We start from the raw sequence: 24890 nt of genomic DNA on the forward strand, positions 1-24890 counted from the left end.
ACTATCTAGAAATCACCTTCAATAAACTCCTCTCCTAAACCAAACAATAACATCTCAATCAATACCCAATCAATCAAATTTACAGCAATACTAACTTATTTTAAAACCTTTAAAATCCAAATCAAACAACACTTTAAAACCTTCCCTTTAGTTAAAATTAAAGGCTTATATATAGTTCTTTAAATTTTCTTCATAAAAACCTTAAAATACACTCTTATACATGAAATTACAGCAAGTTTAAAGTTTAATAAAAATCTTAAAATTATTTAAAAACCCCTAATAATCTCCCTTTTTAATGGGTGATTAAACCCTCTTTATAAAAAATCAAAAGTAGTACTTAGAAACTATTTCCAACACTTAAACTTCAATAAAAACATATATTTATGCTTAATTAACTTTAAACATAATTAATTTTATTAATCAAACTCAAGGATAATATTTTAATTATAAAAAAACTTCGTTAAAATAAAAAAAAAATGCCCGAAAATCATATTTAGAGGCTGAATTTGGCCACGAGAACACATGGAAAACACTATTTTTGTCAAAATCGGATGAGTTCAGAATCTGATCGGGATTAAAACGGGATTAATATTAACAAAAGGAAATCTAAAAATTAAAACCCGAATTTAAGTTTTAAAATAATCTGAAATTAAGTTAAACTAATCATTAGTTATAATCACCAAAATTTCAAAACATCATTATTATAAAATCCCTAAATCAATTGTTCATAAAAACCCTAAAATCATGATTTTCAATAATTAAAAACCCTAGGTTATAAAATTTACAAAATCTGAAAATTATGACATTATAAAATCTGAAATTATAAAGTTTAATCATCAAAATACAACTTGATACTAATTAAATTACTTTCAAACAATAAAATCAAAATCCATAAATCAATAATTATAATTATACAAATTAATAAAACAAAGGAGAGAGAAAATAAGACTAACCTTTTTGTGTGGGAAATTTTTGGGGATTAATGGAGTATTTATAGGAGAGAATGTTGTAGGGTAAGTAACAGGATTGGGCCTCATAAAATTAATGGGCCAATTAGGTAAATGAAATGGACTAGGCTTTGTTTGTATGATCATGAATTGTAGAACATTGGTTCATAAAATAGTTTGTGCTAAAATAATTTTCGACCAATATTAATAATTTGAAACTTTTGTAATTAAATTCTGGAAAAGTACAAATAAATATTATAAATAAAATAAAATTTCATTTATAAAATATTGAAAAATACGGGGGATTACATTTTCGGAAATTAAATTTATGATTTCGTTAAGCTTATCAGGGTCTTCTTTTTTATCGAATAAGACTTGTAATTCTTCAAGCGTTTTCTCCTGAAGATGATGGCTCATTTTTAGCTTCTTTGTTTTTTTTTTCTTGGTTACTAGTTGGTCTTTTAGGGAGTGATCCCGTAAACTTCTTATTTTTATCTAGATTTTGAAAATGATATTTTTATTTATAAGGAATAATTTTTTCTTTACTAGGTGATACTTCTTTGTTAAATTGATGTCTAACTTCGTTTGTTAAAGCAAGTTGTACTTGTTTAACTTGTTCTTTTAGCTCATCACTTAAATTTTTATTAGTCTCTGATATTGTTGTTAATAGCTTATGTTCACTGCTCATGCGACGACAAATGTATGTTATCAACTTCAACTTTTACAATATAATAAAGGACTGGACCAAAATTATTAGTATTTTCAGGTATATGATAGTAGTGCTTAAAATCAGGCTTCTTACACTCAGTAGAAGGTCTAGTATTTTCCAGTGTTACTTAATTGTTAATTAAATTAACTATTTAGATTTATATTATGCGTATGGCTCTAATACCAAGTCGACACAGCTACTAAAAGTAAGATTGAAATTTTTTAAAATAGTTATTAACAAGACAACTAGTAAATTTGCTTAAGAAAAATCAGGTTATTTAAGATCTTTCACTAGATATTATTTTTATACTGCTGAACTGTAATTTTCTACCACTAAGACTATTAATTATATTATTGAAGTTTGACAAACTTAATAGCTTATTTGAAATTTTCTCTAACTATTAAATTGAAATCAGCTATCTACTACTATGAAATAACTTAATAGTATTGAACAATAAATTTGTACTACTAGGACTTAAAATACTACAAGGGGGTGTTAAATACCGCCGTCCAAATTTATTTCCACCACCATCATTTCAAGCAAATTGACAATCTAGCCCTTACTATTTTTTTCCCATTTTCATTCTCTAACATTAGTCGATAAACCACAACCGTATCAACCACCACCTTCTACACCGCACATCCACAACGACGGCGAAAGTCGACGAGAAATGGATAGTGATCGAGGTGGTTTGATGAAAAAAGTATCAAGGATCAACCAGAGCTCCACGATAACCGGTTTTGACCTCCGGTTACCGTGGACGTTAAGCGGTTTTGGGCTCTAGTTACCATGGTCAACTAGAGGTCAAAACCGGTTACCATGGACGGTAATTGGAGCCTAATTCAAAATTTGCTCAATTTTCTTAAAAAAAATTTAATATGGTGTGGTTGGTAACCAGAGGTGAAAACCGGTTGACCACCACCGGTAACCGGAGGTGAAAATTGATTACCGGCTGCGGTCAACCGGATTTGGTCGCCGGTTAGGTGTTGGCAACCGGTTTTCACCTCCGGTTACCACCCACTTATTTCATAAAAAAAAAAGAAAATCAGAAAAAAAAACTAATCGGAAACTACTTACCTCCTTTCCAACCATTCCACCGTAGCTGTCGCCGCTGCCGCCGCCGATGTCTAAGTCCGCGCCGCCTCCACCGCCTGAGCTCGCCGATGCCTGAGCTCGCCGCCAATTGCTTCCTGGTAAACCCCAAATATGTGGTTGTGGAGTAAAAAATGTGGGTGGTTGGTGTTTGAGGAAAGAGAAAAAAAAATAAGGGTGAAAGATGGGTTTGGGTTTAGTAAGGGAAAAATTGTTAGTTTGCTCGAAATGATGGCGGTGGCGATAAATTTGAAGGGCGATTTAGCATTTCACAACAACAGTGGTACTACTTTGATTTATGAAATACTTTAGATATTTATGGTTTGCGAAAAGTCTGAATTACCCTTTGTTATATATTTTCTCATTATCTCATACATCATAGACTTTGATTAGTACTTTACTCTTGTGGGTTGTGGGTTGTGGCTTTGATTAGTCATTCCCCATCAGACGATTATCCAACTTTTCGTATTCACCATCTCACTTTAACTGTTGTTTGAATTTCACAATTCAAACACTGTTCAAAAATTCACGAAAATTGATTTAATCTTTGTATGAATCTCATAATTTTTGCGGAAAGACGAATGATTCTCACTGCAACTCCAAACTCTTTGAAACTATGAAATCAACGTTACGACCCTGTAGCATCGTTGTTGTTGCCGGCAATGTCAAGAAATCTCAATCCACTAAGGTACATTTATTTTTATTTTTAATAATTGGTGAGTAATTTGCTAATTAAATTGCATGTCAGCTTGATTATGGAGGAATATCTGTTTACTTAATATTTGAGGATTGAGTTGCATTTGTTTGGGGAATAATGATTAAAATTGTTGGTAAATAATCTGTACAATTTTAGGATGTTTGGAAATGATTGCCTATACATTTTTATTTTTTAGGATGTTTGGAAATGATTGCCTATACATTTTTATTTTTTAGGATGTTTGGATTTTTGGAAATGAAACTAGATTATTACTGCCTGTTATATCCTATTTGTTCTTCACATTTGAAGGCGAGGATCTAATTAAAAAACAATGAATCATGGTAAGGGGAAACAATTATAAAAGTGATTCTATTTTCCCATTAATTAGTTCCACTATTTAATACCCAAAAAAAAAAAGAAAAAAAAAGGGATAAGAGGTGATTGTGCAGAGATGATGATAAATAAAAATTGAAATCAGCATTGGAAAATTCAATTAGTGGAAATTTGTTTAAATTGTTATATTGAAAAGAAATAATGCTCTATATGGATACCTGAATTTCATTTGAAATTCTGGAATTGGGTTAATTATAGTGTTTGGATGAGTTGGAATTTGAAATCTGAATTTAGCCCAAATTCTGAAATATTTAAGAAAACTTCATAAAACTAAAAATTTGAAATAATGAGTCAAAACATGTCATTTGAAATTCCCAACCTAACCCAGCCCCAATACTCAAACACCTACCTTATATATTTAACCCCAGTTCATCCCTTTCATCAAATCCTTTCTTCATGATGATGAAAATATTTATGTTCGCTCGTCAAGTTCGTCAAACTATTATCGCACTATCATCAACTTTCTTTCTCTCTCCTCCATTAAGCAGTCTCTATCTTTCCTCCACCACCTTCGCCTTTAATGACGGCGGCTTCGACGACGGGTTAATGAAATCTTCGGATCCTATGTATAGCAGTGGGTTTGGGGCTACAAAATCTCAAGTCTGGATATGATTAACCATTTTTTTGGATAAGAAGTGAGTAGAAGATCTTTGGAATTGATGATGATGAAGGTTATTGTTTTGGTTATTGAAAAATTGAGGATTTTTATACACTAGTTATTAGTTAAATTAATTAATTTGTTATTAAAATTCTAAAGTATTGCCAAACACAATGGATACTTTAAAATTCTGGATTTAAAATTATTGTTTTTCCAAACAAGTAATTTGGAATTGAAAGCAAGGATTTAAATTTCTAGAATTGAAATATAGAAATTGAAATGAGATTATTGTTTCCAAACACTGCCTAAGGTTATTTAATTTGGCCCGTGGCGGATCCAGGAATTCTAACTAGGGGTAGCATAGAATAATAAAGGGAAAAAAATGAAAATTAAAAAAGCTCTATATTATATACTAGTATTATCATTAGCCTTTAAATTTTAAAAATTCATTTTTGTAGATGATCAAATTATATTCTATTTATGAATATGGAATAACTAATATTCTATTTTTGGATATGACCAAATTAAAAAGTATTTCATAGGTTTAATAGTATATTTTGTATGTATTCCTCCAAATTTACTATTCAAAAGTAAATATAAAACTATAAAATTATTTTATTTAATATAAATTATTGATTTACTCAAATTAAACTAAATAGTAAATATATTAATTAATTACCAAATAAATATGTGCATTGAAAAGTGCAACAAAAATTGGAAGAAGTTTTATCAAAGAAGGAGTTTTTAAGGATAATATATTATTATTATATTTGGTATTATGTACGGTGATTAAAATAATTAAAGTATAGGTATATATATTTTGTAATTTAAAATTTTAAGATTCTACTAGTATATAACTTAAATGAGAGTTTTTACAAAAATTAAATTATGTACAAATATAACTATAGTTAATCTATTTCAAAAAAGAAAAAAAAAATCAATCTAAGAGACCTGTTATAAACAGGTCTTTTTTCTTTTAACAAGGAAATCATAGAGAGAAAAGGTTAGAACCTAAAAGACATGTTTTATATAAACAGGTCTCTTTTCTTTTGACTTGGAAAGAAGCGGTATTGTTGGCATTTGTTATAGCAACTCTAAGAGACTAGTTATAACAGGTCTCTTAGAACTAATTCAATTTTTTAATTTTTTTTAATTTAATTTTTTTTTCCAGGGGTAGCATGTGTTACCCCTTGTGCCTTCGTGGATCCGCCACGGATTTTGGCACATTCACCAAATAAATAGAGGAAAATTGATTAGGCTTTTTTTTACCATACATGCATGAATAGATTATACATGAGAACTTTTTGAACCTTCTTAATCGGGAAGTGAGTAGAACCAAAAGGATCACCAGAAGTATATTGTAATTGATTTTATTATCATATTTGTACTTGCTCCGTTCTATGAAGATGTCATTTTACGTTCAAAGATCAAGAATTAAAAAATGTAAGTAGGTTCCATTTGACTTTATAGGGTAGAGTGAGATATTTGTATAGAGACAACTGCAATAATTTGACTTGTATATATGCAAAAGTTTAACTATAATTATAAAATTAATTATTAATAGAAGTATACAAAAATGATAAATGAAAGTATACATTGAGGAGGTTGTCTAAAGCAAAAATTACTCTTTTTTTTTTAATGACAATAACAAGTGTCCATTGGTACTTTTAGTACGAACAAGACTATTGGTACTTGAAGACCTCATGTTGGATTTTGTACCAACATGAGGTCTAAAAGTACAAGCGGATATTTGTTATTCTCATTAGTGAGGAGAGTAATTATTGGTGGAGACTTTCTCCCCTAAGACCGTCCTGTCACACAATAATAATTGATTTTAATCTTTTAGTAAAATGTGGTCAAAATTGTGTTAAAGTCAAATTATTGTGAGAATTTAGGAGCAAAGGGATTATTAGATAGATAAAGTGGACCTATGAGGTCGGGTAAGGTTAGAGACTTTTCATTGTCATTATAGGATTAAGGTGGAAACAGGAACATTTTTGTGGAAAGACTTCATATGAAATATTAAAACATCTTTATGAAACAGATGGAAAAATGAGATTGAGTATTTTATCTCTCTGGGGGTGGGTTTGGGAATGGTCAAGTTAGAATATACTGGGTAAATTTTTTGAGTAATATTGTGTCATTTACTTGATTATGAGGGGTTAGGATAACATATTTATTGTTTCTGAATGGAGGGAATAATTATTTGCATATGAATCCAAACTTGTGTTTTTTAATTTTCAAGGTTTCTATATTCATTAGCTCTGTTGATCTGTGTATGATTCTTTGTACTGATTACACCAATGTTTGTAAGATGGGCACTTGCTTTTATTATCTGTGCTTTCAAATGGTTTGCTTTACAAATAGTTTAATTAAAATTTGCATAAGAATCCATCAACCCAGGGGATTCAAGTTAATAATTTCAATGAGAAAAAGGAAAGTTTTGCGTGCCATAGAGCATTGTCAATTTACCTATTTGCTTCATTATCATGTCACTATTCAGGCTAGTAGGTTCATCAGATGGAGAAAGGTCTGAGAGGACAGAAAAAAGGGATTTTGTAGGCCATTATAGTAGTATGCCTACCTGAATAGCATCAGAGATCTTGAGCTCTTGTCATCTAAGCATTATGTATGCGATTCTTTAGCTAAAGTGGCCTTTTAGGATTTCCAATAGTGAGGGATAACGAGTTTATATAGAATAAAACATCAGATGGAAGCATGAGATTGAGGTTTTAAGCCATTAGATAGTGGAAGAAGAAGGTTTCAAAATTTGTCATCTACTCGTCTCATGGGGTGGGCATTGGGAATATTATACCTGAGTGTTGCTTTCGAAATATTTTGAGGGGTTTAGAATTATAAGTGAGGAGTGGGATATGGGGCTCTTTCTGAGAATACTAGGAATAGTCCTGTAGTGATTGGTTTTTGATGTTCTTAGTTCTGAATCTCTTTAGGATGTTTTTTTTTAAAGAAAGCTAAGCTGCAGCAGTGGCTTACTGGCTTGTGGAACAGCAAATACAAAGTTGCGACATTAGTTTCTCTTGGTCCCCTAATAAATGGGCCAGAGAAACTAATGTAGAAAATATATCTGATGGTTAGGTGTAATGGATATTTACAGAGTCTTATTTAGGGCTTGTAGTTGCTTAAATATGGAAATTTCATTGTTTAGAATTATCTTCCATGACTATACTGAGATAGGGAGGGCAATGGGGCGGGTTGGATACGGATGATGGTACCTCCATACCCATACCCGCCTAAAAATCTTATACCTATTCCCGCCCCACCACTCGTGGCGGGTACAATATCCACATCCATACCCGCCTCACCGGGTACAAGATAGGATCTATCCCCGCCCCATCACCCACTTGGATATTCATACCCGCCCCAAAATCGTCCCAAACCCATTACCATGATGCTATATTGTATCACATTAATGACATTTATATCAAATTAGGTTAAAAAAATTGGGACTTTCACTATTCAAGCTTATTGGGTCTTAGGGGCCGGTATCAAGTTTCATAAATTCTAAACTCTTCTAAAAGAAATATGGTGCGGGTATAAGGTGGGTACGAGGCGGGGTGGATATGGGGTGGGTCTACTCTAAATTTCATACCCGCCCCATCACCCATGCATGGTGGGTACACATTTTATACCCATCCCCGCCCCATCACCTGCCAAACCTCCCTCCATTCCCGGTGGGGCGGGGATGGGGCTACATTGAGATTGAAGCTTCTCCAATATCCTGCATTCCTGCCTCTTTGCATAGCAGTGACAAATAAAGAAGGATACAAATGGGGAATGTGCTTGAAGAAGAAATTTAAAATCCTGCATAGCCAATGCTTTTCCAAGATTCGCAGGTTTAACTATTATGGCTAGTAACTAAGAAGAGCCAAATTGCCTCCTTTCTCTAACTTTGATCTTTCACTTTTTGTTAAATTATTTTATCTTTTTCTGGTAACAGTAAATTAGATTAACACTATGTTTGGATAATAATAGTGAAGGGAAAGGGAGGGGATGGAAAAAGAGGGGAGGGAAAGAGAGGTGAGGGGAGGGAGAAGGAGACCTTTCATTTTCCTTCCAAATCTCTCCAAGAATGGTGGGATTTGATTTATTAATAGTGGAAGGAAAATGGATCCCTCCAATTCCCTCCCCTTCCCTCCTTACGCTAGGTATCCAAACAAGGGAAGATGCATCCCTCTATTTCTCTTCTCTTCCTTTCCCTCCATTTCTCTCTATCCAAACATAGCGTAAGACTATATAAACTATGAAGCTGGTTTTTTGGCACTTTTATGACACATAGATTTAAATTTTCTAGAAGTGGTGCATTTTTAGCTGTATGTGTCATATCTTGATTTTGGTGCACAATAGTACATGAAAGCCGCTTGCCACGTGAAGGCTTTTACTCCCTACCTCTCCTCTCACTTTGGTCACTGTAACATACTTTCTTCATTTTCAGCTTTTCTTAGATCACTAATCAGAAAATGTGTTCTTTACAATGGATGTTTTCCTCCTTGAATTGTACATAGCTGATATTGAGAATTAAATAAAGTTCTACACAGCTTATATTCAAGAAAAGAGTGAAAGTTACAAGTGGATGCAATTCTGAGTAGTATCTACTTCTTTTAGGTCCTTTGAAAGTTTGAATTTTATGCCTCATTAGATCATCCTTCGACTTGACAAACGTAACTGCATAGAGAAATGATTACTTTTTATTGGCTTCTGGTCTAAGTTTATATATAGGAGGTGAATGTCCTGAAGTGGTTATTAAAGGGAAACGCCGAAACAGTTTCTAATTTTGAGGTTGATCTATTTGGGTTGATGCAACCTACTCTTGAAGTCTATTGCTACTCTTCTTGGAGATGATGGAATATGGGCTAAATTATAGTCTCAAAGCATCAGTACTTTCTTTCATCTTCCTTTCCTCTTGTTTTGTTTCTCATTCTTGTAAGTCTCTTTAGAAGTACTGGTTATGACTGTAATAAAAAGGAAAATCGAGACCAAAATCAAAGGAACAAGTTGAGATTTTTGATTGATGAAATGGGAATTACATTAATTAAAGATAACAGATCAAGCTTTCTGGATGATTGATTCACTCTCAACTAATAAACTAAAGTAAGTTAACATTCTCAACAGTATTCTTCATGATATATCCGTCCCTTATCTCCTCTATATATAGGAAGCCTGTTTTCATTCTCCCTCTCGATACACATTTACTTCGTTTTTATTTATTCCTCAAGCCGCCCGTATGTTATAATGTTACAATATATGAAGTAAGCAGTTTTAGGTACCAAATTCACTTTAATTTGTTAGTTGGGTTTTTCATGCCAAAAGTAGTTTAAGAAGTTAGCAGAAAGGAAATTAGTTATGGTAATTAGAATTTAGAAGAAGCTTTTTCCTGTACAACAATTGATTGTCTTGCTATCTTGCATACATAGATGAATACAGAGCTGTAAACATCATTCAAGAAAAAATATGTTCCTCTCGTTTTCTTTCTAAATTCTGATCTCTCTCTCACTATTAGTTTCTCTCTTCCTCAATATTCTGTCATTTCTCTCGACATTGCAGTTAGTCCAAGACTCCTGCATCATCATAACTGTACTAAAAATTCATATCCTGAAGTGTCTCACTACAGTTCCACTTGCTATTTTTGGGAATTATATCTAAGACAGTATTCAAGTTTTCATTTGTCAAGTTGCTTAAAACTTTGTATCGATTGATCACTAATGTGAATGCGTCTTTCTTGAGGACTGCTAACAAAGATTTGATGTTGATTAATTTGGCCCTCTGTAGGATTCTGAACCTCCTCCAAGGATCACAACAAATGTTAAACAAAATTTGCAATTTTTGAAGTTATGGAAGGTATCAAAAATTTCTAGTGTATGAAGAGCTCTGGTTAGTTTTGATGATTTGACCTTTAATCTCCAGATAGTTGTTTTTGTAGGAGTTCAAGAGTAAACAATCCAGCACACCTAAGCCAGCTACTAGCTATCCTCGAAAAAAGGTGGAGAAGGAAGACCTTCCCCCAGATACAGAACTCTATAAGGATCCAACCTTGGCACTCTATTAGTAAGTTTCCTCCTGGGTCAAACCTATAGTTGATTTAAGTTTTGCTTCTCAACTTTTGATGAAGATATTTCTGTTCAACAATTGACTGCAGTACAAATCAGATTGTTGACTGTGCTGCCCCTGTCTTGCTTGTTGATGGTTATAATGTTTGTGGCTATTGGGTGAAGTTGAAGAAGCATTTCAGTAGTGGACGACTCGATATAGCCCGGCAAAAGTTAATTGATGAACTTGTCCAGTTCAGCTTGGTAAGAGGTTTGTGCTTTGCTTCTCAGATTTTGCAATTTACTGACTAAAGATTTCTGCATAACAATAACAATATATAGTCACAAAATTAAGGATTGTAAATCAACAAATTAAATGAAAAATAGCTCTAAAATGTTCCTAAATGTTATAGATTGAATATTGGGTATCTAAAGAAGAAAGCCTATCCACTAGCTGTCCATTGAACATGTGAAAATCTTTAGCATTTGCATGTGTGTGTGTGTACTTGATTGAAATGGCATGGCTTGCTTTGGTTGTAACTTTGCTGTTAACACTTTCGCGCCACTACTTCTATCGTAATTTTTAAAATTTTGACAGAAGTAAAGGTGGTGACTGTATTTGATGCTATGAAGTCTGGACTACCTACTCACAAGGAAACTCTTGCCGGGTATGCTCTTCTAAAGCTCAAGTGACTTTCTCTAAGCTTCTTTAGCTTGTTGTGGTCATCTAATCATTGGTAATTCGGAGATACTGGCAGCTGGCTATTTTCAAGCATCAATAATGACAAAAAAATAAAGAAGTTGTTATAACCCTGGAATCATACCCTTAAAGCTGAAAGTGCTGACAAATATGATATCAGATTAATTGAAATGTATCCCATTCATCAAAAAAAACAAAAAAAAAAAAAAAAATAAAAAATTGAAATGTATGAATGACAGCTTTGTGCTACTCTAAGGAAAAAAGTACTGCAAGAAAGTCACCAGTTGTGTTGTCGGTAGTATTCTTGATGCTGCTGCTGCTGAGTTCTTTAGCAGTGGCTATTCATGATCAACAATTAGTGCTTACTTGAGTGCACTAATATATAATTATCTCGTCTATATTTTTATCTGTTCCATTTTGACTTGTCACGCATGTTAATACACAACGTTGACCATTCATATTTTAAATTATTTATTTGTAACAATCATAAAAGTTGATATTTTGGAAGCACACATCTTTTAATTTAATAGTAAAAAAATATGGTCAAAATTGTTTGTATTTTTTCATTAAACGCATTTTCTAATTCTTGGGCATCTTAGAAAACTTTCTGGCTTAATGAGTTTCAAGGAGACTATTTTTATGGTCATACTGGACTAGTTCTATATTCATGTTTGACTCATCTATTTCTTCGGATCCATATCCTTTTTATGCTTTCCTTTAGTTTCAACTTTACTCTATCTTATTCCCTTAAGAATTTGACCAAAGTTTTATTTTTTAATGTGATCATTCTTATGCGATTGTGATACTTCTCCAGCTCCATTGCTAACCAGCAGATTAATTAATCTTTTCATTTGAACCCACATGAAATATAATATTAACATAAGAGGGCTAATGGTGGTGCAAAAAATACTACCAATACCCTTTGTAGAAGTCTTATTGTAACCCTTCACGATGCTTTTGAACCTCTTGGGAATATTTGTGAAAAACTACTTAATATTTTTTAAAATAGCTACCTTAACAACTTATTTTACTAAAATATAACTACCTAATATCAAATAGGAAAAATTGTCAAAAATAATACAAATTTTGAGCGGTCCACTTAAAACAAGTCAATCTTTTAATTATTTGGAAATAATACAAAGTGTAGGGAGTATCTGCTTTAAACAAGTCATAACTTGTTGGTAACTTGATTAGCAGGTATATGAGACACGTGTCGTTATTTTATAGGTTACACTGACTTTGTGAATTTGAATTTATTTAAAGTTAATAATTTTTAAAAGATATAAAACAATATTTATTATTATATTAATTATTAATATAATATATATATATTTTTTTTTTAAAAAAAACAACAGCTATCTCCCTAACAGCCACTTACCCCGACTTTTATATCTTGCTGGCGCTGCCCCCTTCCCCTCCCCGACATCCATACCCCCTCCCTTTCCCCTTCATGACTGCCACGGTGCCAACTACCCACAAATCCCCAACTAAAACCCCAAACCATGCTTAGAAACTTCGTCAAAACTCGAACTTTTTGATATCACCTCCGATTTGGTATAATTTCTCAATTCAATATATTTCGATATTGAAATCAGTTTTGTTTGTTTCGATTGAGGTTCCTGATTTTGATTTTGAAATTTCTGGATTAAATTAGGTCATTGTAATTTAACAAACAATTAACAAATCAAGGAAAACAACAATTGCAGTTCTCCATCTCCACTACCATCACCACAACAACAACAATCATCGAACTCAGAGATCTCAATTGTGAGAATTTCAGCACCAGGAACTTTGATCTATCCATTATTCGAGGGTCGGGGATGGAGCGTTGAGGGCTTCGAGGATGGGGGGAGCGGCTATGTGGGTTTTTCGTGGGGAGGGGAGTGAGAGCTGCGCTGCCTTTTGGGGTTGTTATGTTAGTTTGCGGTGAGAAAGATGGTGGCAGAGGTGCGGTTGTTGCAGCAGGTGGCTGCTTGCGGTGTTGGATGGTGAGAGGAGAAGGGAGGCTGCTGCTATTGCTCGGTTTGGTGGTTGTGTATGCAGCAGCTTGAGGTAGACTGGTGTGGTGATAGTGGATGCAGCCCATATAGGGGAGTTAGGTGTTGTGGGGGAGGAGGGGTGGCTGGTGGTGAGGGAGGGATGTGTTTTTTTTTTTTTTTTTAATTTATTTTATTAACTGTTAATTTAATTAATTATGATTAAAACTATATATTTATAAGTTAATTAAATTCTTAAATGAATTTGTAAAAAAAAGAAAAAATGTTAAACGGTTATATAGGTTGTAGGTAAAATATCCCGTTTAAAGCGGATAGTCCCCTAAGTTTGTATTATTTAGAAATAATTAAAAGATCTACTTATTTTCGGCGGATAATTTAAAGTTTGTATTATTTTTGACAATTTTTCCTATCAAATATGATGGAATTCATGCAATTATTCTAGTGGGGGCTATACCAATGTTTTACTCACCCTTTGAACCCTAATTACCATTAATTACACACCAATAATTAATTTATCCCCAAATTGAAGTCTGAGAACCATAACTGTGTGATAGACTAGGAGTAATGACTGATTATACAAAATAAACATGGGAAGCTGTAAACTCGAAAACCATAACTAATAACTTGAAAACCATTGTTAAACATACTAATTACCAAAAATATTAACTATAAACATATGCCATAAATAATAAGTTGAACACCATGAGTATTAACTTGAAAACCATAACTAGTCACCTAAAACACAACTAACCTGAATAGGCGAATAGCCGAATACCATAACTAATAAGTCGAAAACGATAATTGATGACTTTAAAACAATTACTAAATTTAAAAATTATAACTAAACCGAAATAGCCTAACTAATAACTCAAAATCGTATATAATAACTAATAACTCAAAATCGTATATTATAACTTCAAAAGCCATAGCTATTACTAAAAATCATAACTAATTACCAAAAATCATAACTAGACCCAATCCTATAAGTTATAACTAATAAATGAAAAACCATAACTATCACCCAAAATCATAATTGTAATACATGTAGATTTTAGGTACACTAAGCGAAATTTATGTATCACATACATAATATTGAAACAAGGATCACATGCATATACATAGTATGGAACTACAAATTACATAATAGTTAAAGATTACAATTATTGATGCGTGACTTCCTCGCTTTGTTCTTCCTTCTACACGGAGATTTAGAGCCCTAACAAATAGTCCACAAGCCTGTGTTAAATCTCCATTAATGCTAGTTGGAACAGAATAACTTGATGTTCATTTAAATGGAGAATGTAACCGACTATTTAAGAAAGATGGTGGTGGTGGGTGGGGGAAGGAGAAGGTTATTGGCCAAATGCATTTTTCTGGAATGGGATGCTCTTATCTTTTCAGGACTTGCCAATCCTCATGATTTATTATGGAATAAAATACCTGTTAGTGTCCTTATGGCTAGGCTCTCAAAAGTTATTTAAATCACTGTATCCTCCTGTTGTATCTCTCTCTTTGTCATAATCACTTTTCAGTTTGAAGGCATCTTCTCCTTCTAGGTTGTATCCTTCTTTCATTTGACTCTTTTTTGTTCTTGATTAGACAAAAGAGTAATCCGTTAGTTCATGTGTTTTATGTTCATGTTGCAATTTTTACAACTGTTTAATTTTTATTTTGCAGGGTGGACATAGTTTTCTCTGGGGATTCTTGTGCTGATTCATGGATAGAAAAGGAGGTACATGAATTATTTTGCATACTCTATTTGCCATAGCATTTAAGAAAATTTTGAAGATTATAATTCACCTGAACGTTCCTAATCCTCCTGGTTGAATTCTCGTTCTTCCTCTTTCTCTGCTGGTTTTTTTCCTCTACTTTTCTGTATACAACAAACTAACCTGTGCTCAAAAGAGAAGTCTAGTTAGAATCGGATCTTGTGAGCTAAACATTAGATAATCACTTCCTGATCAGAAAAGACAGAACCCAGTTTATCTGAACAGATTTGAAATTTTCTAAAGTTACTTATATACACAGTCCTATCTATGTAGCACTCTATCAATTATCATTTCAACGAACCACTAATCCCAAGTTATATCATCTATCATTTATGATACATCATAATATCAGCTTCTTCTAGTATACTTCCTCTGTTCCAAATTAGTTCAAAGGTTTCTTTTGGCACATATATTAAGGTGATGTGAGAGTGAAAGGAAAAAGACAAAAAATGTTTATACTATCGTGCCTTTACCTTTATGCACCTACCTTCATAACGGCCAATCTATTTGACAAGTTAACAGAACAACCAGTTGCAACCCCACCCATTTCATTTATTACTTAGCCATCCCAACCTTCTTCTTCACCTTAAAACCTTCTCTCCACTCCCTTTCCAAACTAACAACCCAACCATTCTCTTCCTCATCTTCGTTACCTCCCAACATTGCCCTCCTTACCATCGTCTTAGGTTGCGATTTCCAGACTCCCTTTTTGAAAAATCTCCAGAGAAGCCAAAGGAGGGAGGTATGGTAGGAAAAGGGCGGCAAGTCCAGTTAGGGTTCAAAATTTGGTTATTGATCATGGCCTAGATTCACTTGTCAGAAACATTGCTGGTGAAAAAGATATGAACTCTTACATGCAATTTTGCACTTTTATAAAAGGATGCTTGTTTTTTGTGGAGAGAGAGAGAGAGAGACGAGGTGAGATTTATATTCTAGGTAATTGTTAGATTGAATAAAAGGATTCATCAATTCATTATTTAAGGGTTTACGCGATTGAACAGGTAAAACTATTGTGAAGAAGATGAAGCTGATGTTAAGGATGATGATGGAGTGAGAAATTTAGGATTGATATGATATAGTGAAAGGAGATAGAAGAGGGGTAAGAAAAATTAGTGAGGGTAGAATTTACATATTTTCATGTATACCTTATCAAAATTAAAACGTGTCAGTTAAGAAGAAACTTTCCACAAAGGAATATTTGCCGACTTATCTAGACCGGGGAAGTACTTTTTATTATCTTTTTTAATATACCGAGTAAGAATTAGCGCTTGTTATCAAACTAGCACTTGTTTATCTTTTTGCTCTAACTTTAATGTCTATTTGATTTAGTTCAGTTATGCTGCTTGGAATTTTTACTTGTGCTTAGCATAATTTTCCATTTTGTGTCTTTCCTATTTGTGAAACCAGGTTGTGGCGTTAAAGGAGGATGGTTGTCCAAAGGTTTGGGTAGTGACATCTGATCATGCCCAACAACATGCAGCTCATGGAGCGGTATGTAATCTTCTAAGTCTAATTTATAAGCAATGAGTGTGGGAAAATGTGAAAAATGATGAGGGAAGTTCATTGGAAAAGGTTTCTCTTATTCTCAAAGATTCTCCAATCATCCCTATCCCTTGTAGAACTTGAAGGCTTGAACTATATGTCGAAAGAAAGTAGATGATACCTGAATGAAAAATTTCTAGACACTTGGGATATTTTAATTAAAGCACCTTGAAGTTCCTTGCACTTTGTTTTAATCAATATCTACCAAATGGACAGGTAAAACACTAATTATTTCCTATTAGGAAGATTTTTGTGTCTTGCCACTTCATATTGATTTTAACATGCCATATTTAGGGCATCATGATACATAGTTCAAGGCCTTATATGCTAACCAATGACTAGGTAGAGGCTACATATTCTACAAAAAGAGCACCAAAGTCTTTGTCGGGTTGATCTCTCCAAATGCCAAATATAGTATTTCCCCTGCTCCATAAACGTTGCAATATGTTGAGTTTTACGCTTCCCATCACACAAATTTAACCATTATCACCTATAATTTTCAGTAAGTAAAAATTATAAAAAGCTGATGTATTAAAGTTTAAAATGAGATGAATCTAACAAGTCACACAAACTTTATTTTCTTTACATATGATTCACAATTTTTGGTCTAAGAGACTGGGTGAATAGTGTAAAAGTCCAGCTACAATACAAGGGGATCGGAGGAAGTAGCAAGTAAGAAAGGAAAACAAATGAAAAATAAAGCAAAATTATAGGAGTGTAATAAGTGGAAGCAAGACAGTTTTAGAATGCTATTCATTTAAGCCTATCTATTTTAGTAGTAAAGCTTTCTTATTTATATTGAAAGTTTTTATAAAAATGATGAGAGGGGAAGATGAAAAACAGAAGAAACGTAAAAAACTATATTTTATTATGGAGTAATTGGTGTAGAATAAACAAATTATTAGGTGGCGAGGGGCTGATAAGATTACTAGTATCATTATTAAGGGTACCAATTGTAGTCGCCCTAAACACATTGTACCTGACAATAGTTTTGGTGTTTTATGTTTGTACATCAATATTATTAAGGTTTTTGTCCTTGGAGTTTCGAATGGTGGTTTGTATCTTATCATTGCAAAGGGGTTTTCCTGTAAATAATTTGTGTTACTTTTCGTATATTGTTGTTTAATTTCTTTCCATACATTAGAGTGGGTGTTAAGAGGATGAGATTCCGACGAAGGTAAAGAGTAACTAGTAATGGAACTCGTAAAGGTAATATGAAACAGATAAACCAAAATTTCATAGTGTGGAAGACTATTGTTGAAGACAATTAGCATAAAATAATTTGGATGTATGTGTGGAGAAGGAAAGCACACAAGTTGGAGTGGGCTACGTAAGAGATGTAGTATGATATCTTAGGTTAGATGGATTTAAAGGTCTTGTTAGAGAGGTGGCCAGCGGTAAAGAATTTGCAGTGATTATTGGGAATTGTGCGAGTTGAAAATGGAACATTGTTTAAGTTTACAAAATCACAATACCCAGTTAGTGTGTTATTGCAAGATGCCAATGAGAAAATTCTAGATGGGAGTTGTGCGAGTATGCCCTATTGTTATTGGCTTTATCACCAAAATTCTAGACGCCCATTATGCTATGGAAAAGGAGAAAAGGAGAAAATTACATTCAATGAAGCAACACTAGTTGTGAGGAAAAAATGTGCTACTTGATAACACAAATAGATGTTGTGGAGGGTTTTAAAAGAGGGAGAGAAAATGGAGAAACGATGACCCAAAATTTAGATTAAAATCTTTGCCAAGAGATTATGAGTGTCAATTATTGTTGTAAGAAGTGCCACATGCAATGTAATTGCCCAAAAATAAGAAAACTTGAAAAATTTAAAAGATAAGGAAATTTGGGCAAGGTGAAAGTGAACAAGGAAAGGTGATTTCTCCGATGTGGTTAATGGTGATGATTTATATATGACTTAAATTGATAACGAGGATATGATTCTATGTAAGTGGATGTTAGATTTGGTTGCCTCAATTCATGTGTGTTGTGACAAAACAATTTTTGATACCTTTTAAATATAAGGTGATTTGACAGGGTAAAGCCGTATCCCCAAATCAAAAGTAATTCCTAAATCCTCTAACTAATGTAAATAGGGAAGTAGGGTCGAATCCACGGAAAAACGGGTCTTTCTATTCCTGATTAACTAATATAATCTAGATTATGAAGTAACCAATATATAAGTTTGAATATGAAACTAAACTACGAAGATTAAGAATAGGAAGAAAACAATGAATAAAAAGGATCTAGGGCATAGGTTCACCAATAAATAATATTCCAGGGTAGAATATAATAATCATTCATCAATGCATACATTAATCAGATTATAAAAGGCTTTCGCTACGTATTATAATCACACAATTAATTTACCGGTATTAAATCTCATCTTTCGAATCTTGACTTAAGCATTTATAAATTAACCTGTCTATTGAAACTAGACCTAAACATCAATTCTCATCTGTCGAATATCGAATCAATATTGTCAAACTCATGCATAAAAGATCAGGCCTAATCTAGTCACAGAGCATTAAATCAATCAATAGGAAATTAATCTAGCATTGACAATCAACAACAATAAATTACCCCTTCATATTATTTATGGATCCCCATAAACCCTAGAAATAGAACTACTCACTCATGATAAAAACTAAACTAATCAAAGCAATAAAGCAAGACATAATCAAAGGAATGAAATAAACAACTAAGATTAAGAGAAGAGAAATAGTTACCAAAATAAATCTGGAATTAAAAGTAGATTAAGAACAAAGGTATAAGAGAGAGAAAATCTAAGAAAACACATAAGAGAGTAAAGAAAAAGTAAAAAAGAGATCCTAAAATCGTATTACAAAGGAGTATTTATACTCCGTACAAATCCTAAACTAAAACAAACTTAAATGACGAAATTAACCCCTAATAATTACACGCGCCCGATCGGGCGCGCCTTTTTGCTCTTCAGGTTAAATCTCGCGCCCGGCCGGGCGCGTCACCGGGCGCCGACCTTTGCTTCTCCCGCCCGGCCGGGCGCGCCTCCGGGCGCCAGCCTCTTTGGCCGGGCGGCTCTCTTGGGCCACTAATTGGACGATTGGGCTCCAATTCTTCGGGCCAATCTGGGTTTCCTCTTCGGGTCTTGAATACTCGGTCCAAATGCCCCGGTATCACCTATACCGAGCCTTTAATCACCGGTTCGATGGCTCTAACCGGCCCTGGGCTATAAACTCTGGTCGTGCTTCTCTAGTGCTCGTGATTGCTCCAAAATATCTCGGGAAAATACTCTAAAAATGTAAATCCCTGCAAAAGTCAACAAAATCTAAACACTAGAAAATACCAATTAGTAATAAAAGTGGCTCTAAAGAGCCAAAAACACTACTAATTATGACCAAGGGACGGGGGTAAAATACTATATAAAATGGACACATCAAACTCCCCCAAGCCAAACCTTTGCTTGTCCCTAAGAAAAGATCTCATCAATGAGTCAATAAATATGCTTCACCCCAAAAAGTAAAAATCAAACACAAACGATTCAGGGTAAATCAAATAAACATGCTTCAAAATCAACCAATCAAATCCATCCAATTACCTTTCCTCCCTAACAATTGTCAAATAGAGCAAACCACAAGAGCATATAGAATCCAAGACTAGTGCTCACACACTCAACTCTCATTTATGTGGCGAGTAAAAGATGTACTTGATCGCTCTCCAACCAACCCTTTTATGTGAACAATGCCCTCCCAACTCACACTCTCGTGTGTATAAAACAATGAACGCTCAACCTACTAGTCGACTCGAAATATGTCAAATCATAACTTGCATTGATAAACAACACTTTCACATTCATACAACTCTATGCACAAAGGTCGGAAGGTCTTTAAATCTTGTAATGTAAGGCTAGGGTAAAGGGTAGGAATCATTTGAGAATAAGTGAGAGAAAAGCTATGCTTAAGGGAGCAAATCCTAATAAAGCCCATGATTAAAATAAATAATGATCAACATCTCCTACATAACCAACTCTAACATCAACCAAATATACTCCAATCATAATAAACAATCCCAACTCTTACAATTTCACTCATAAAAATATAATAATGAAGAAGTGGAGTGAATGAACAAACTTTATTTCCAAACTTGAATTTTTCATCGAAGCTTTATTTTTATCTTTTGATCAACCTCCAACTAGAACATTTGAACATTGAACATTTTTTTTTTCCTATTGAAGTTTACTTTTTTTTTTTCACTTCTCTTTTTTTTTTTTCATAACATCATGCTTTATTTTTTTTCAAGAAAAATATAACTTCCAAACTCATCAAAATAAACACGATAAAAAACAAAAGAACTTCTCAAAAACCCACCCAAATTGTGCAAATAATAAGCACACTACAAACTCCCTCACCTCACTCACTAATAGCTCCCCCAGGCAAGCTTGGGACTAGTAACCAATGGGGCAAAATAGGCTTGTAATGTGGCTAACAAACAACAAAAAGTCAAGGCAACAACATGGGTAGCAAGAAGGGAACAAATGTATCTACAATCATCTGGAGGCTACCTAAAAGAACAAATGTCTTCGTCCTCCTCAATGTGCATAATAATGAATCATATAAACATTACTTATAGTTGCAAACCAATACTCAAATTCAATGACATACCAGGAACTAACACACATTCCTAACCAAGTCAACTAGTCAAACACTATATTCACAAGTAGTTGGGAAAAATTGATGCATGTTAAAGTTTCAAGGCAATCAAACATCAAATCATGATCAAGTAATCCACAATGATTATCATCATATACCAAGGATCATAACAATATTCTCAAGTAAGAGGCACAGGGAAGCATAATTTACAATTCATTGGAACGTATTTTTGGATTTTTTAATTTTTTATTTTTTTGTATTTTTCATATATAAGAAAACAATAAAACTAACCTAGAAAGCAATAAATCTAACCTAAGAAAACACACCAAAAATAAAAGAAAAGAGAAAAAGAAAGATACCAAATCCAAAATCTCCCCCAAGCCAGAATCAGACAATGTCCTCATTGGCTCGGGCACTATCCCAGCATAGCTAGTCCTGATCATCCTCATCAGTGTAGCCGAACCCTTCACCTCCACTGCCACCTGCACCACCAAACTGGGTCAGAGTCAACATGGGGGACGGAGTGAGACATGCGAGGTGGAGAAAACGCCACCTCGGGCTGAGGCTGGGGTGGTGGAACTGGTGGTGGTGGTGCTTGCCCCCAAGCGTTGGCAACCAAAAGATCATATGTGTAGAATGGTTGCCCTGGGGGAAAGGCGGTCAAGTCAGGACTATGTAGGGGAAAGATGGGCAAAGGCTGCTCGCTCCCACATACAGCAAAAGGGTGTCTGCTCGCTATCAGGTCGTACCCACCCCAACTCCTCAAAATACCTAGCAGTCATATAGGTATCTGGTCCACAGTTGGTCAGTTGGTGGGGTCCATCCTCTACAAAACCAGCCTTTTTCAATGCTATTCGAGTGATAAGGCCTCCTATACGGATGGGGGTGCGAGATGTGGTACTGGCCGTGGCAGATGGTGAATAATATACCTGCCTATGTTCAATTTCCCGAACCCATACACAGTGTCCTATGACAGCTAGTTCGTTACTTTGGGCGTTATGGGGCTCGTTCCTACCCAAAAATGGTAATGTTAAATGTAGTAGCCACTTAGCCAGAAAATTGTTGAGAGTAACCTCATGAGAGTTGTAGCCTAAAGCTGCTTGAGATTAATAGCCTAAAGCTATTTCTATCTTGTAACCCCTTAGTTCATTTATTAATCAAAGTACTCAAGCTTACCTCCAAGATTACCATTAATTAATTACAATTATAGTGCGTAAAAATCAGTCTTTGACAACTTGATATCAGAGCGGGACGATCATGGCCGGAGGACCGTCCTTGAGTCAGCGAGCTGACGCGGCGGATGAGAGGTTGGAAGTAGTCGAGTCACGGCTGAAGCCAATTGAAGAGAAGTTCACTCACCAGGTTGCCTCTATCGGGCGTGCGATGGCCAAGGCGGTGAGTAAAGCTATGATGGACACTCAAAAGGTCATCACTGATAATTTCGCGGCGTTGTTTGAGACGGAGAAGAAGCGGCCGGAAGAAGATAGAATTCGGTTGGAAGGCCGGATTGACCGTCTCCGAAGGGATCAGGAACTCCAAGCATCCATGGTGGCAAGGGAGAACGAGAAATTCCGAGAGGAGGTGAAGGCATCCATAGCCGCCGTGGCTACGGTGCCCAGAAATCGACCACCAGTAATCCAACGGCGAGAATGAGGTGCGCACTCCACTCAATGGGGCGTTCGGAATGCCAGGGTGGAGGAATAGGGACCCACGAGAGTGGAACGACGAGGGCGGGGGTGGCGATGTCAGATGGAAACCTCGAAAACTAGACATGCCGGTGTTCGAGGGTAAGGACCCAGACAATTGGGTGTTCGCGGGCGAAGATGTATTTCGACGTTCACCAACTTTCTGACGAGGAACGCGTGACCGCCGCGGTGGTTGCGATGGATGGCCCCGCCTTGCAATGGTATCATTGGGAAAATCGCAGGCGGCCCTTTGCCCATTGGACAGATCTGCGGTGTAGACTATTGAAGGAGTTTCGACCACCCAACTCCGGCACGTTGCAGGAGTAGTGGCTGGTTGTGACTCAGACGGGGACGGTGGAAGATTACAAGAGGAAATTTATTGAGATGGCATTTCCCCTTGAAGACATACCAGAAGTAATTATGAAGGGCCAATTCATCAATGGGCTGAAAGAGAATATTAAGGCCGAGATCCGAATGTTGGGCCCAACAACTTTGGATCGGGCCATGGATTTGGCTGGGAAGATAGAAGAGCAGGATCGGGTCAGTAAGGGAAAGACAAGTGCCGGGCCCTGGCGGGGCGGATCTAACCCAAATGGATCCGGATTCGGGGGATCCAACAGCAAGGTGGGTGGAGGCCTTATTTCTACCTATGGGCTTCCTACCAGTCCGAGCCCAAGCAAGAGTTGGCCCAAGGGGAGGGAATCTCATGGGTCTGTAAGCTTAAACAAGCCTAATGTGAGTCATTCCACCAAATCAGTAAATGAGCCACGAAGACTCAGAGAAGCAGAACTACAAGATAGACGGGCTAAGGGGCTGTGCTTTCGATGCGATGAACGGTGGGGAGTTAAGCATCGGTGTAATAGAAAAGGGCTGAGTGTTTTGATGGAGGCCGAAGGGCCGGAAGAGGTGGAAGACGAGGAGTATGAAGGGGAGGAAGATGCGGTGGAAGCATCCTTGTGCTCCGTAGTGGGGTTGACCAACCCAAAAACTATGAAGCTTAAGGGGAGTATCTTAGGGAGAGAGGTGCTAGTCATGATCGACCCGGGGGCAACCCACAATTTCTTGTCACTTGGGTTGGTGGAGGAAGCTAAGGTGCCCCCGGAGAAGAGAGGGGAATTCAAAGTGTGCTTGGGAAATGGGGAGACCGTGAGAGGAAGAGGCGTGTGTAGAGGTGTTAAGTTGATCTTGAAGGGTGGAGTGACAATAGTGGAGGATTTTTTGCCATTGGGGTTGGGCAATGTTGATGTAATTCTCGGAGTACAATGGTTAGAGAAGCTAGGGGCGGTGACTACAAATTGGAAGACTCATGTTATGAGCTTCAAGGTGGCGGGTGTGCCAACCACGATAGTTGGGGATCCTAATCTAGAGAGGACCCGCGTGTCTCTCAAAGCTATGATACGCACCCTTTGCAAGAATAGGAGGGTGTTCTCGTGGAGGTTAATCGGGTGGAGGATCAAGGTGAGGTACAAGGGGGAAGTGAGGTACCACGGTTTCTAAGGGGGGTCATTGAGAAATTTGAGGGGGTGTTCAACATGCCTTCCGGGTTACTACCCCACCGCAACCATGAACATGCCATAACCCTCAAAGGAGGTAGCAACCCGGTGAGTGTTAGACCCTACCGGTACCCGCAAGCACAAAAAGATGAAATTGAAAAGTTGATCAAAGAGATGATGGATGCCGGCATAATTCGACCATCTACTAGTCCCTTTAGTAGCCTGGTCTTGCTAGTAAAGAAGAAAGATGGGTCTTGGCGCTTTTGCGTCGACTACCGTGCTTTGAACAAGGAAACAGTGCCGGATGAGTACCCAATACCGGTGATTGATGAGCTCCTTGATGAGCTACATGGAGCGGTGGGTTTCTCAAAGTTGGACTTGAAGTCTGGATACCATCAAATTCGGGTGAGACCCGAAGATACCCACAAGGCCGCGTTTAGAACTCATGAGGGTCACTACGAGTTTTTGGTGATTCCTTTTGGGTTGACTAACGCGCCGGCCAATTTTCAATCGTTAATGAATGATGTGTTTCGACCGTTTGTTAGGAAATTTGTCTTGGTGTTCTTTGATGATATATTGATTTATAGCCCGGTCTA

The 24890-nt window shown here is 35.7% G+C and overlaps 1 protein-coding gene across 1 annotated transcript in view; it reads left to right on the forward strand.

Annotated features, from left to right (window-relative positions):
• The first annotated feature begins 3128 nt into the window (after positions 1-3128).
• Positions 3129-24890, forward strand: part of LOC110686823 — a 30319-nt gene continuing 8557 nt past the window's right edge. Inside the window, exons 1-7 of the mRNA XM_021863413.1 lie at positions 3129-3436; positions 10224-10292; positions 10375-10499; positions 10591-10751; positions 11079-11148; positions 14855-14909; positions 16354-16437. Of these exons, the coding sequence (XP_021719105.1) occupies positions 3365-3436; positions 10224-10292; positions 10375-10499; positions 10591-10751; positions 11079-11148; positions 14855-14909; positions 16354-16437 (636 nt within the window). The 5' untranslated portion in view covers positions 3129-3364. The remainder of the gene's footprint in view (positions 3437-10223; positions 10293-10374; positions 10500-10590; positions 10752-11078; positions 11149-14854; positions 14910-16353; positions 16438-24890) is intronic.

The sequence above is a fragment of the Chenopodium quinoa genome, unplaced genomic scaffold (genome assembly GCF_001683475.1).
Source record: "Chenopodium quinoa cultivar QQ74 unplaced genomic scaffold, ASM168347v1, whole genome shotgun sequence".
NCBI lineage: Eukaryota > Viridiplantae > Streptophyta > Magnoliopsida > Caryophyllales > Amaranthaceae > Chenopodium > Chenopodium quinoa.